Source organism: Octodon degus, unplaced genomic scaffold (assembly GCF_000260255.1).
Source record: "Octodon degus isolate 3935 unplaced genomic scaffold, OctDeg1.0 scaffold00036, whole genome shotgun sequence".
NCBI lineage: Eukaryota > Metazoa > Chordata > Mammalia > Rodentia > Octodontidae > Octodon > Octodon degus.
Genome location: NW_004524612.1, coordinates 1,889,739 through 1,905,038, shown reverse-complemented (window position 1 = coordinate 1,905,038; position 15,300 = coordinate 1,889,739). Strand labels below are relative to the sequence as shown.

At 42.5% G+C, this 15,300-nt stretch overlaps 1 protein-coding gene across 3 annotated transcripts in view; it reads left to right on the top strand.

The window, feature by feature from the left end:
• Positions 1-15,300, top strand: part of Klhl2 (kelch like family member 2) — a 108,726-nt gene that overhangs the window by 48,345 nt on the left and 45,081 nt on the right. For all 3 annotated transcript variants that reach the window (XM_023714664.1, XM_004630607.3, XM_023714665.1), the window contains one exon: positions 6,413-6,575. In XM_023714664.1, the coding sequence (XP_023570432.1) occupies positions 6,413-6,575 (163 nt within the window). The remainder of the gene's footprint in view (positions 1-6,412; positions 6,576-15,300) is intronic.

Here is a 15,300-nt window from a genome sequence, read left to right as displayed (position 1 = left end):
CACACACACACACACACAATAAATAAATTAAAAAGAAAAATAGAAAATATGACCTTTTGAAGGGTGTGTGTCATTGTAGAATATTTAGGACATTGTGTTGTGCCTCTTTGTGTGTCTGTCTGTCTGTCTCTCTCTCTCTCTCTCTGTATATACATATTGTATGCATGTACGTTTGTATGTATGTTTTTCTTTTCATAATGCTTGTGCAGCTGAATTTCCTACTTTCTTTCTTTTTTTTTTTTTGCAGAACCAAGGATTGAACTCAGGTCCTTGCGCTTGTCAGGGAAGTGCTTATTACTGAGCCATCTCCCTGGCCCTGAATTTCCTACTTTCTATGAAGTAGAATATATGTAGGAATTCGGAAAATTCCAACTTTGTTTTTTATTATTACCTAAAAAGAATACAAAATAATACAAAACAAGCAAAACATTAGAAACTATATAGAACTTCACTAAACAAATTATACTTATTTTCTTTTACAAAAACAGGAAAGGTTGTACTGCTTAGAAATTTTTGTTTCTAAACACAGACATACATTGACATCCTGAGAAAGTCATCATCAGGGATGTGCAGAATGTACCAATATAGACCTAGTTGCAATAGCCTGCTGCACACCTAGCTGCGTGGGAAGCCATCATGGTACATGTGACTCGTTGACTAGAAGGTTGCCTGGTATTATATGAGGCTCATTTTCTAAGTCATGATACATTTGTCTACCACATCGTCTTTTGTTTGTTTTTTAGATTTGTGTGTGTGTGTGTGTGTGTGTATGTGTGTATGTATGTATGTATTTAGTACAGGACCTATAGGGTCTCACTACCCAGCTCAGACTTGTAGTGATCCTCCTGTGTTGAGCCTCCCAAGTACTGGGATTACAGGGGAACCCTACCACGCCCAGGCTCAATCACTGTCTCGGCACACCCCGGGGGCAGGGCAGGCAGGTATGTGGTGGTGGTAATCGAGCCTTGGTCCCTACGCTCTACCTAAGCAGAGGCTTTAATCCACTGAGCTATCTGGCCAGCTTTAATTTGTTTATTTTTGAGACAGGGCCTTGCTTTGAAAATTAGGCTGGCTTTGAACTCACTGTGTAGCTCAGGCAGACTTTGAACTTGCAGTGATCCTCCTGCCTCAGCCTCTGAGATTATAGGTCCATAATAACCACATCTGGGTTCTACTGTCTCTTTTTTTAATACCTGTAAACTCTTTAGTTTTATTGCTATTACAGAATTTGTTTCATCTATGGCTTATATTAGACAATTTCTTTTTGAGTTTTGATACTGTAAACAACACTGTAGGTAACACTCCTCTGAGTATGTCCACGCTTGCAGTTTGTTCCAAGGTCCTTAAATAACCTGGGATTCTGTGAAAGCAGGGCTTCAGTGTGGCTGTTACCTGGGAGGTGGTTCCAGGGAGCAGCAAGTAAGTGCTTAGGGAGTTTGAACCAGACTGCAGAGAGGGTACCTGGGGTGACACAGCTCCTGCCATAACTATGTGCTGAATGTTGATTCTCACCAGAATCTTTTGAGGAGTCACACGAACAGTGTCTGTCTCTAATCTGCTTGGGATCAAAGAGGAAATATGTCTCTAGGGACCTGGTGGCCCAGGGTGGGTCACACGGTGTGTCTGGATATGCCAGTGTGAGTGCCCAGTGCATCCTGAGGTTCTGGGTGGAAGACAGTGAGGCAGAGGTGGGGCGGAGGCTGGGCTGGGGCTGTGTTCTAGCTTCACAGGGCTGAGAGAGTCTGCTGCTGACTGGTCACTGCACTGGCTGCTTGGGCTAGCATGGGGCTTAACAGATCAGAAGGAGCACGCAGTGTCCTGTGTAGATACATTCCTGGAGATAGAGTGATTGGGGCCCAGAGCATATCCAGATTGCACATCTTTTACAAGCACCTGAGGGAGTAACAATTTATATTCAAATTGATTCATTTATGAGGTACCTCGATATTCTAGGATGGTGATGGCAAACATACAGTGTTACAAACAGCCCACTGTGGCATGCGTGCCATCGGTTTGCCATGAGTGTTCTAGCACCTGAGGATCCAGCAGGGCAGTAAAACAGATGTGATCCTACTGTCACAGAGCTTGTATTTCTTAGAAGGGAGCCAGACAGTAAACTTGGGGACAGAGGCATGCAGATGGGTTCAGCTGCACAGTGTGTGTGCCGGAAGCAAATGAAATGAGGCAGTGCTGTTAGTGACTGGCAAGGGCCCGACCCAGGCGGGACTCTCGGGGTGGAGGAAAGGGCTCAGGCATGGTGGAGCAGACCGAAGGGGAACGCTGTGGAAGGGCGAAGCCCCCCTCACCTGCTCTGCTCTTCTCCTGGAGGCTCACAAACCTGAGAGATGTTTTGGGACTGTGACTCTTCCTCTGCATGCATCAGCGCAAGAGTCAGTCACCCTTTGGGTCTTAGATGATGTTGTGGACACTCAGATACTATTCCTGTTCTTTCTTTTGTGGCTTGGAATGCACGTCAGGCTCTTGAGTGCCTGCAGCTTATCCTCATCAGTCTCACAGCCAATGCTAAGGAAGCACAAATCAATGGAAGTCCTCCATTTATTCAGTTGGTGGATGGCTAGACATTTAATTCTACTTCATGAAAAGCACAATTGTTAGCTGGGCTCTGGAAGGCTGAGATGAGAAGACTGCAGGTTGAGTCCAGCCTGAGCAATTTAGTGACTTAGAACCTGTCTCAAAAATAAATACATAATGCAAGTGAGCTAGAATTAGTTCAGTGTGAAGGCCTTGTTTCAGTCCCCGGTACCCACACCCAAGTTGATGTTCAGCTGCTCCTTTGCTCCGGGGAGCTCAGAAAAATATTTTAGAGACATAAAATTTGTAGAAATTTTTACTGACAATGCCCAAGATATTTTTTATGAGCACAAGCACATTATATTGCTAGGTGTTTTCCACTTTTTTACTAGTAATGGAGTTTATCTGCCTTAGTAGAAAATAAGCCATGGGGTTGTGACAGTACCAGGTGAGAGCACATTCTGCACCCGGTGTGTTGGTGTACACCTGTCACCCCAGCACTTGGGAGGCCCAGGCAGGATGGTTGCCGTAAGGTCAAGGCCAGCTTGGGATACACAGTGAATTCAAGAGCAGCCTGAACTACATAGTGAGACCCTGTCTCAAGAAACAAACAAGTAAGCTTGTTCTGCTTTTTCAGTGATACGTAAAACCACAGGAGCCAGAATGGTGTCAATATGAAAAGACCAGACTGTTCAATGTGTTCTCACAAACCAGCATTTTCCAAATTTCAGTCATTGGTACACCACCTCCGGGACTTCCTTGTATTCTGTACTGGGAAAGCTATTAAAAATTCAGTATTTTTCTCTATGTACATTGACTCAATTTTTGCTTATGTAAATTTACTAATGAGAAAATGTTTGTATTATTGAAATGAATGGATGATAACATTTAAAATGTGTTCCTGGTAACTTGAGTTCTGCTGTGTACCTTCTGAAGTGCTTGCACCCCTTTTGGTGCACGCTGCACCTTGGCCACCTTGGCCTGTCCTGTGAGATCAGGTCACACCTTGCATAAGGTCCAGGTATGTGACCTTAGGCGAGTTCTGTGGTGTCTTCAAGGCTATTTACTTATCTGTGATTGGGTCAGTGAGATACTATTCCTTATGCTTAGCACCAGTGCCTAACAAAATAATTAATAAATGGAAGCAACTGTGAGAATCTTTATTACTCCAATGAAAAGTATGCAGGTTTCGAAATTATACAAGCATTTCTGTTTTGCACCTAGAGATAGTCCTAAAGATACTAGAACCGCAGACCAAAGATTTGGCTGATTCTGTGATGCCCTTACCTTTCCATAGCTGCCGTATAACTTGAAAAAGCCTCTTAACCTCGTAGCGTTTGCCTTCTTCATCAGACAGATTAGGAGGCTTGACTTGACCTCCTTCCCAGACACCCAGTTCCCCCCTGCCTGAGTGGATCAGATCATGGGGCATGGTTTGTTTGAAAGCAGAGCATGTTTCTTTTGCTTTGTTTTAACTGGCCTTTCAATCCATGACAAAGGCTAGGTGGTGTGGCTCTAACTGCGTTCCTCTTTGTATTACAAATGGCTGGAGGTCACCAGACATTGTATGAGCCAGCAGGACCAGTTAGTGATGCTCTTTAGTCCTAGCAAGATTATTTCATAAGACTGAGTCATTTTATAGGGTTCACTGCCAAAAGATGTGTGAGTGCGCGCTCACACGCGTGCTCGCCTTTGTACTCAGTGTCTCTACCAAACGTGGAGCCAGTAAGTCATCGCTGTAGCCAGCAAGGTCTGTGCGACCTTGCTGCCACTCTGGTGACCTTCAGACTGCTGATGTACAGAAGTGATGGAGTCAGTAAACCAAAGTGGAGCTGTGCTGGCGGCTGCTTTAGGTGGTAGCTGTGTAAGTGTGTATTCTGCTTTCTTCTGAATGCCTGCAGAGTATTCCACTGAGTGGATGGTTATATTTATTTAGTTAGTTTCATGATGCACGCTTTCAAAAAATGACCTGAAAAACTGTTTAGAGATAACAATAATGCTATAATGAATAATTATGTATATATGAGATTTTGTGTGTATATTAGCTTATGAGTAGGTTAAATTGCAGAGTCAGAGGATAGGTACTACATTTGTAATTTCGATTGAAATGAACAAATTGTTTTTTCCTGGAAGTTAACCCAGTGTACACTCCTGCCAACTATGTAGGAGCAGGATTGTTTCTGCTAAACTACTTTTTCCTCCCCATGTTTCTGTGTTACCAAGCAATTTGATTACTGAACTGTGCCATGTTGTCTCTGGGAAAATGCTGATTAGATGCATGATCATTTCTATTTGTGTAAATTTCAGAGAGACTAAATACTACACCAAAGACCACTTTCTAACTCTGTGATGTCTGTTCAATTAAATGATTGTGCTGCTAAGCATCTTGGAATGTGCATTATGTTGCTTCAGAGCATGAGTATAACAGTGTTGTAAAACCTCCAACTTGAAAATTATCAACAAATTAAAACCTTCCTGAGACTCATTCTCATAAGAAACTGTTCTATATTATGTAAAAGATTTGGCTATAAACACGTTAGTTAGACTTTATCTTTCTTACATTCAGAAGGTCTAGATAATATTCTCAGAGAAGACTAACAGTAGTTCAGGAGTTGGGCTAAAACCAAAAAAATCACCTTCTTACTCTTTAATTAGTTTATAGCTCTTTGATTGTGTGTACCGTGTACACAATACACACAGCTCCTAGATCCTGGAGTGGAAACTTCAACGCTTCGTTTCAGCAAACAGTGGTAGTTTATGACATGGAAAAAAAGGGGCACTTTGTTTTCCAAATCTAGGTATTACTATGTCGACTTAGGAAAGTTGTTTTTAGAAAATTTGTTATTTTTTCCAGCTACATTCTTTGGGTTGCAGTATGGTATATAATAAAGTAATTCCTAAAGGAACTTAGACGGGTTTATTTTTATGTCAGTATAATCTTAAATAAAATTGTTCTAGTAGTTGATTTTTTTTTTCTCTTTTATGACAGAGCAGGAAATACTGATTTTCAAATATAGCACTTAACATAGTATTGCTCCAATTCACTTACAAGAAACAGTGTTTCTGGGGCCAGGGAGATGGCTCAGTGGAAGAAGCGCTTCCCTGGCAAGCGCAAGGACCTGAGTTCAATCCGAAGTTCCGCAAAAAAAAAAAACAAACAAAAAAAAAACCAGAAACAATGTTTCCATTGTTGACATATTTGAAAAAGAATTGCAGTATTGGATGGATGTAGTGATTATAGTGAAGATAATGATTAAATCCCATAGCACAATCTATAATTAATATAAAATCACATGGAGTTACTAAATATAAATACCAACTTAAAAATTAGGCAATTAATAGTTTATCCTTTCCTTTTTTTTTTTTTTGCACATGCATTGCATTCTAGAGAAATTGTTTGCTTGTAGATACTCATGTCCAACTTTAAGTTATTCTGCCCACTAAGGCAGGCAGTTTCCAGCCAGTATAACAGGCAGTCTGCAAAACATGACTTTGTTGAGGTTTTCTTTTACTCTGGTCTCATCCCTCACCACAAATCCTTGAAGCTGTGGACTGCTAGTACTCAGGGGAACAAAACCAAGCATCCTAATGCATAATTTGTGTTTTTAAAACTCTGAGAAATGTTTTATGTTCACCAATCCAAATTAATAGAGTACAGTGTGACATCTCTTATATTCTTATAACTGAGAAGACCTTTGAAGGATTCCATGGAAATCAAGAGAATGTGAAGAGTCGCCATCGTTCCACTTGCTGTGGAGTGTCTGGGTGTGGATGCAGACCACAGGCTGTGGCTCGATCTCTTGTGCCGTAGGTGACGGAGTACACAGAGACAGTGTGTTCCCCAGCCAGTTGCCTAAGCACATTCACTTGTGTGTTGCAGGTACTTCTGCCAGCAGCTGGTCTATTACAATTACAGGATGTGAAGAAGACTTGCTGTGAATTTTTGGAATCCCAGCTTCACCCTGTCAACTGTTTAGGAATCCGGGCCTTTGCCGACATGCACGCATGTACAGACCTCCTGAATAAGGCCAACACCTATGCAGGCAAGTGGAATAGACCTCAGCTGAGCTGTAGGGTCTGAGAATCTTTAGTTTCAGTATATTCTTAAGTGGTCTCTGAGAAGTCACTATTCTAAATTTGTGGATCTCAACTTCATAAAAATACATTTAGGGGCTGCAAGACAGCTCAATGGTCTAAGCTCCTGCCTGGCAAGCACAAGGACCCGGGTTCAATGCCTGGTACCTCTTTCCATACTGACCCCTGAACCCCAGGCATGCTGAGTCAGCCAACCAGGCCAGGTGTGGTGTTGCATACCTCTGATCCCATCGCTGGGGAGGCTGAGACAGGAAGATCACTGCAAGTCTGAGCTGCCTAGCGAGACCCTGTATCAAGTACATAAAATTAAAAAAAAAAAAAATTAGAATCTTACCGTTATAGCACTGTATAATTAAAGCATTCATAAAACTGAATTTAAAGGTAATACAATTGGCATTAGGACTGAATAGTAGAATAGTTTAATGGAAGTACTGAATCCCTGTTATTTTCTCTCAGGTTGTCAAATGAATAGGCATATAAAAAATATGCCCGTATGAAATTAGATTACTGTGAGATTTTTTTTTTTTCCTAAACAGCTTTTTCTTGCATCTGTGAGAACAGTTTTGTGGCTTAATCTTCAAAGCAGTGGAATCTGGATGTGTTTGGGTGGAGTGGAAAAGTAGCCCCCAAGTATAGGCAGTCGGCTCCTTGGATACAAGTTGCCATGGCCTGCTGCTGGCGTCTGCCCTTAGCAAAGGGACACCTGTGCCTGCCGTCAGGAAGCAGTCGCCAGCTGCTGTGCAGGTCCCGTGGGCCTCTCCATCTCTGCAGCTGTGGAGAAGGGGTTGTTTTTAGATCTTTGGAGGTGGCTGAAGCTCACAGAAATAACTTATAATTTTCTTTGAGTTTTAAACACTCAAATATTATGTATTAAAGATAATGATTAGGAAGTTTAATTTTTTTAAACTGTATTTCTGGAAGACAAACCTGGTGGAAGTTACAGGCCACTGCCTCGCACTGACCTTGTGAAGACCCAGTAGGATCAGTTCCTGCAGACGCTTGCATGACTACTGCTGCTCAGTGAGCTCTGGGACCCTTCAGGTCTACGAGCCCATCTGACACTCTAGTTTCCTTCATTGTGTTTATTGTAATGAGGATGGGAGCTCTTGGTATACAGATTGGGTAAGAGGGTGTGTGTCTGTGTGTGTGTGTGTGTGTTTGTGTGTACACGCACATGCATGTGTATGCATGTGCAGAGTGTTGGAGAAAATTATCCCTAGAATCACTATTGCATTTATTTACCAAATGATGTTCAAAATGGTTAATAGCAAAAAGAAAAAACCCACAATGTTCTAACAAGACACAATAGATCCAATGAATTTGACCTTTATAGAATATTTTCTCCACATTTTTATTAGTGCTTAATGATTGTACAAAGGAATGGGCTTCAGTTTGGCAGATGTGTAGGTGCACACTGCAGACTGTAGTCATCCCCATCCTGTTAACAATCGTTATCTGGATGTCCCCTGAAGGCCTTGTGGTCTCAGAGGCCAGGGCTTATGGAAGATGATTGGATTATGCAGGCTTCATCACTGAGTTGCTGTTAGAAGGTGGAGCCCGGTTGGAAGAGACAGGTCAGGGGGTGTAGCCTAGATGGAATGTGTCGCCTTCCCCAGCCCTGCTCTTTTTTCTTTCTTTGGTTCTTGGCTGCTGTGAGGTGAGCGGCTAGCTGCTCCTGTACCGAGCCCTTGTTCTTTGCCTCTGGAGCCTGCCAACTGTAGACTGGGCATCCTGGGGAACAGAAAGTGACTAAGACACTCCCCATGCTCCCACCCTTTACCCTACCCTCTGCCTCGTTTCACATTTTTGAAGGATTTCAATGTGTATAATAAATCTTTATAATATCCTCCATTACCCATCCTTACACCTCCTTTCTTCCCTCTGTTTCCTTCCTCTTGTCTAACAGTAGTCTCTCTTCTACTTTGTTGTCACTGTTTTAGATTCTGTATATGAGGGAGAACACATGGTGTTTGTCCTCCATAGTGTAGCTTATTCACTCAACACAGTGAACTCCAGATCCACCACTTTTCTGCGAGTGACACATTCTGTTCTTCGATGGCTGAATGACTCCATTATGTATATGTGCCGTGTTTCCTTTCTGCAATCCTCTTTCAGGGCACACCTAGGCTGGTTCCATATGTTGCTCATTGTATGCTGTCCTGTAAATGTGGGTATGTAGGCATTCCGGTGGTATACCAACTCCAATTCCATTAGTTATACACCAGGGAGTGGCATGGTTGAATCAAATTGTAAATCTGCTCTACTTTTCTTCGAGGAGTCTTCATGTGGATTTTGACAGTGGTTTTATTAATTTATATTCCCATTTCTGTGTGGAAGGAGTCTCCTTTTTTGACAACCCACAATATTTCAACAAAACACAATCGGTCCAATAAATTTGACCTTTATAGATTTATTTGGGGTGATCCTGAAGTCCTATACCCTTTATAAAATTATTTTAGTGGGAAAAGGTACTCTGAGTTCCAGGAAGCCAATTTAGAGTAAGGTTTTAGAAAACAACCCTCTATGAATTGAGGCATGCCAAAATGTATAACAATATTCATGTAAATCTTTGGCATGGGTGAGGCATTTTTTAAAGTCCAAAGACATTTGAATTTATGGATTTGTTTGTTCTAGTGTAACTGTCTTTATTACTTTTCTCTTATTGCTGAGACAAAATATCCAGCACCTACAAGTTAAGGGGGATGAAAGCTTTAGCTCATGGTTTGTAGAGATTTGAATTCATAGCTGGTTGGGTCTAAAACAAGGTGGCGTGGCAGAGGAGCAAACATTCATCTGGGGTGGAGGATGCTAAAGGCTAGCGAGAGGTGGGGAGAACAGCCTCTTTCCCTCCCTCATGTTGTATGCGAGCTACCTGCCCTTAGGGTGGATGTAGCCCCAGGACCATAAATCAGTCACAGACTCTAGAAGCCCACCCTCATGACTGCATGAGGCTTTGGGGTGACATTGAGATACCCTAATATTCTGGCCTCGGTGCCCCAAAAACTCACATATATTCCTTTATGAAAAACGCATTTAGTCCATCTTGAAGAGTTGGCAAAGCAGCATTGCTGAAAAGTCCAAGTCCCAAGTCTCCTCTGAGATCTAAGGCAAACTCTTAGCTGTGAGCTTGTGCACAAGTGAAAAGAAAGTTGAACATTTCCAGCATTCAATGGCATAAAATACACATTTGCGTTCCAAAAGAGTTGGAGGAAGGGGGATGCAAAGAAGTGGGACCAAAGCAAGTCCAAAATATAGCATAGGGGGGCCAAGGAGATCGCTCAGTAGAATAAGTGCTTCCCTGGCGAGCACAAGGGCCTGAGTTCAATCCCCGGTTCCACAAAAAAACAAAACAAAATAACAACAACAAAACCAGAATGGCAAACATTGAGTGCTCTTGTTCCGTGTGCAGTATCCCAGACCATGTGTGCCAAGATGTGAGCTCACAGCTTCTGTGGCTGTAGCTCCCACAGCTTCTTTCTTGGGCCCATTCGCTGCCTTTCTGCAGTTTCCATTGGGTGGGCTGTGTTCCTGGAGTCTCCACTTAACCTTTGGCTTCACACTCACAGCTTCACACATTGGCCTGTCAGAGGCACACTGCCTGGCCTGTCCGGCCTTGCTGAACCCATAACTCTTCTATTCTGTATGCACTTAAAACTGGCACCAATTCGGTGCTGCCAGGGTGTGCTACCAGCTGGAGCAGTAGCCCAGCTTCCTTGTGTCTTGGCTATAGGGTTAAAGTGCATGGACCACTGAGCACTGTGAATTCAAGCCCAAGGAACAAATTCCCTGTGCTGCTGCTGTTCTGTAATGTGGTGCTCTGGGACTTTCTTCTCAGAGTGAGTTCTTTCACTTTTGCAGTTTTGAGGCTACAAAGGGTAGAGACTTGCTGATATTTTTGATGACCTCTGGCAATCTTTGCAATTTTTCCTGCTTCTTAGCAGTCAGGATCTCTTGTACTCTATCTTTGCAGTCCACAGCTTATTGGAGCTTGCTTTCTGGCCAAACTCACAATGTTTTAAATCATTCTGCTGTGCTCTTTGCTCTAGATTCTCAACATAGATCTGGCTAAAAGCCCAAACCATAGCATGCCACTGCCTCAACATTTGACTGCCTTAAAATTTCTTCTGCCAGATTAGTTAGTCCACTACCCTTAATCTCAGTCTTAGGCAAAGTCTCTGTGAGCAAAATGCAGACAAACTTTTTGACAAGCCATAGCATACATCCTCAGGAGTCTTACAGCCATTATAGTCATGCTTCCCAGCAGAAACCTCCTGAGCCTCATCTTTACCGAATTTCTACTCTTCTGAGCTCTGACCGGAATCTCCTATCCAGAACAGCCTGCGGCATTCTAGCCCTGCTGTTTCAGTGGTGTCTCTAGGTCATTCCAGAATCTTCCCTCAAGCCCTTCCCAAGAGCTCCTGGACCACATGGGCAGGTTTAGACACAGCAATGACAGAACCAAATTGTCTCCCTTTTCTCTTGTTGTTGAGACAAATCATTAAAAAGAGGGAAGGTTTATTTGGCTTATTTAGTTTGTAGAGGTTTCAGTCCACAATTGGCTGGCTCTAAGGCAGGGTGGCAGGGCAGAGGAGCAAGTGTTTATGGTGGTGGAAGACAGCAAAAGCAACAAGAGAGGAGGGAAGAACAAGCCTCTTTCCCTCCCTTACATTGTATGCAGGAGACCTGCCCTCTAGGGCAGATGTAGCCCTTGCACCCTTAGTCCCAGCATTGGACCATAAATTAGTCGTCTGTTCCAGAAGCCCACCCACACTGATTGCATGAGGCTTTGGAATGACAACTAGACACAATCATAACAGCAAGCAATTCTGTTAAGTAGAAAAATATTCTTCTAAATGGGTTTTTCATTAACTACTAGTATACTTGCCAAAACTGACATATTAGGAAAATCAACAGGCTTATCTATTTTGGGGTGTTTTTTTTTTTTTAAATGAAACAGTCAATCACTGTTTGTTGTTGTTGTTTGTTTGTTTGTGGTACCAGGGATCAAACTCAGGACCTTGCACTTACCAGGCAAGCACTTACTCCACTGAGCTATCTCCCTGGCCCAATTACTATTTGAAATTATGTTTTTCTTAGATTGTTAGTTGTCTCCATAGTATTTGATAAATGTTACTGATTTTTAATGAATTTAGGATGGCTGCCTAGGGACATAATAAAGTTGGAATAATGCAAAAGATGCACAAGCATAGTTCATTTCCTATTGGTGGCCAAAACTTGAAGCCTACAGGAGGTTTAATTTGGCTGCAGGTTTCAGAGGACTCAGACCAGTGTTGGGTGGCTCAGTACAGCAGCATGACCAGAAAGCAGCAGAGGGGAGCAGCATGGGAAGAGTGGGTGAGGGCACAGCGACAGCACGCGCCTCCAGGATCCACCAGGCACACCTGGAGTGCGGCTTACTGGTTCCCTGGGTAGTTGTTAAGCCAGTCAAGCCAGCAGTGTGGCTTACCTGTCACCGATCGTGTGGCTCACCCCAGACTCTTATTCTCTCACAGTCGCCGACTTCTCTTCTGCACCAGCAGGCTGTGATTTGTGGTATTTTGTCCCATTTTTTCTCTGGGCATCCAGGTGTACTTCAGTTTTTGATATCAAGATTATCTTGTCCCTTCTGCAGTTGTTTCTTCTGTCCTTAGTAACTTCAAAATCTGTGCTACTGGCTCATTTGGGCCCACTTCTCACAGTTCCTTGTGGCCATGACTTTTCTTCTGTAAACTCACTTGCCATTTCAGACCACCATTCAAAAACATGTTGGGGAGCTGGGGAAGATAGCTCAGTGGTCTAAGTGGCTGCCTGGCAGGTGCAAGGACTGGGTTCAGTCCCCGGTACCGCATGCTGTGCCACTGTGCCGGCCACTGAAACCGGGTGTCGTGTTGCATGCCTGTGATGCCAACACTGGGGAGGCTGAGACAGGAGGATCACTACAAGTTAGTGCTGTGTAGTGAGACCCTGTACCAAATTGAAGAAAGAAAGAAAAAAGAAAAGATTGATTTAAAAAAATTTTTTAAAAAACATGCTGGACCTTACTGCCAGTTAGAATTTGAGGCTCTCAGCCTCTGTACTGACTATAGTCCTGCCTTCTCCTTCCCTTGTATTTTTCATAAATCTGCTCTCTGATCCCATCTGGCCCATAGCTCTTGGTTGTTCAGCTTAGACCCAACAGTGATGCATTTCTTCTGTTCACATAGCATCGTCCAGATGGCCGCAGGTGACAGGGAGTGGGCTTAGTGGACTTGCCCTGCATGGGAGGAGCTCATAGTCCAGTACAGTTAGGTATATTTCGATTATGCCTTATTCTCTCTAAAAGTAATCTTTATAACCATTTCTTCAAATTAACGACTTCAACCATTGTCCCTTCTATAATTTAGGCCTACAGTCACAAGCTGGGCAACATTCTCGGAAGGAGCCCATGATTTGGATGCTGCCCTCTTGGAATAAACTTGTGTGGGACGAGTGGTTTTAATAGCAGTATTATCAGCTATGGCATACTAAAGAATTTGTACTGATTATTCGAGGGTCTACTGAAGTTAACTTACCACTATAGATTTTTCCTTTGAAGAAGCGAAAACGTTTGATATATAGCTCTTCTTAACTGAATTCAACTTGACTTCACAATACTTTTCATCAGAATTAACACTCCGATCATGGTTGTGTTCTTGCACTCATGGTGGTCTGCATTTTGTCTTGGTGTGCTGTGTGCAGTCTGTACTCTTACTTCGTGGACAGCATTATCTTGCTGTTAACTGTTAACTGTTTTCAAGTTTCACTAAAACTGTCTGTTAGTGGAACTGGTGGGTACGTGTGAACTTTTTCTCCTAGAGATGAAGTAGCATTGAGAATCAAAGAATCACAGAGCATTAGTACTTGCAGAAACTTTAGCAATTACCTAACCTAATACTTTCCTTTTATTAATAAGGAAAATGAAGATGTGGTATATCTTTATTTTTCCCAAACACTTTTTATGTCAGAGATGAGTTGTTTCAGGGTCTAAGACACTATTTATTTAGCAATTACCTAACCTAATACTTTCCTTTTATTAATAAGGAAAATGAAGATGTGGTATATCTTTATTTTTCCCAAACACTTTTTATGTCAGAGATGAGTTGTTTCAGGGTCTAAGACTATTTATTTGAACTAACACATCGCCTTAGTTCTCAGGTGGAATTTTTTTTTTTTTCTTTTTTTGCTTGCTCAGGTTGCCTAAAGGGCAGGTCTGGTGTGGTTGTGGAGCAGGGGATCGAACCGTGGCCCCCTGCACCTGAGTTTGCCCAAGCTGGCGCCGCAAACAACTAAGCTAACCTGTAAGCCCCCTCCTCAGGTGGAATTCTGTATTAGGTAAAGTTCAAAGGAATTAGATATTCATGCTTCATGACATCTAATTTTGACCAAAAAAGTGCTTGGTGTTGAGAAATCAAATATAGATGATACTTTGTATCTGAGTAAAGGGTGCAAAACAGAACAAGATTGTGGATTAAGATTATTTTATGCACTTATATTGGGATGAGAGGAGAGGATTTCACACATATATGGAAGAATATGTGTATATTACACATTGTGTATGCCATGTCTGTGTTTACTGTGCATTACAAAGTGAAGGTGTAGTCCTTATGACAGAATTATGTCTGTTACAGTTATGGTATTGTTCAGGGAAAAAGAACTGGTTATTTAAATGCCAGCGTAACTTGGTTAAACTTTATCCAGTGGCCATAAATAACTCAAGGCAAATTACTAATGTCTAAGCAGCATTGTTGAGCAGAATGACTTGATTAAAGGTCCAGGTTGATAAAGATCAAAGATTGAGATTGGTAACGGTGAGAGTTTAGGGTAGTGATGGTGATGAATGAAGCAAGAAGGTTGGCATGGGAAGTGATTCTGAGTAATCTCTACCCTGAGATAGCCTGCTTTTTAGTTCTGCGTTTTAGGTATATATTTGTATGTACCTCAGTTTTGTGATAAATACTAGGCTTGTACTGGCCAAACTAATCCATTGGTGTTTGGGCTTTAGTCAGTGGTGAGTTAAATATGAATCCATAATATAATCATGTAGATGATTATTCCATACCTTTCAGCTCCGATCAAACTACAGCTGGGACATGGAGTTCACTTTCAGGTCTTTGAGAATGAGTGATAAGCTGAAACCTTGAATTTGTTCCTTGTAGAACTTGGAGAATATTTCCTAAGACATAGATTAATGTTCTATTTATTGTGGTAGGCAGACATAGCACCAATGTGGGATTTTTTTTTTTAACTACAGCATAAAGAATTACAAACATCCAGGTGTGGTGGTACATGCCTATAATCCCAACATTCAAGAGGCTAAGGCAAGAAGATCACTGTAAGTTTGAGACCAGCAGAGAGAGAGAGAGGAAAAAAAAAAAAGGAGAGGGAGAGAGGAAGAGAGGGAGAGAGAGAGAGAGAAGCAAGAGGAGAGAGAATGAGAATTACAGACAGTAATGTTCAAGGACTGTATGACTGTTTAACTTTCTGTTAATGTGTATAAACTGTACTCAGAGGTACCTCCCCCACCCCTCCCGCTGAGTAGCAATTTCTCCCGACTTCTGGGAACCCCCAGACCCAGTCCTAGCCCAGGTCCGGTGAGTGCGTGGAGAGCTTCCTGCTAACCTGCGCCGGCGGGACCAGTCCCAGCCCAGGTGCAGC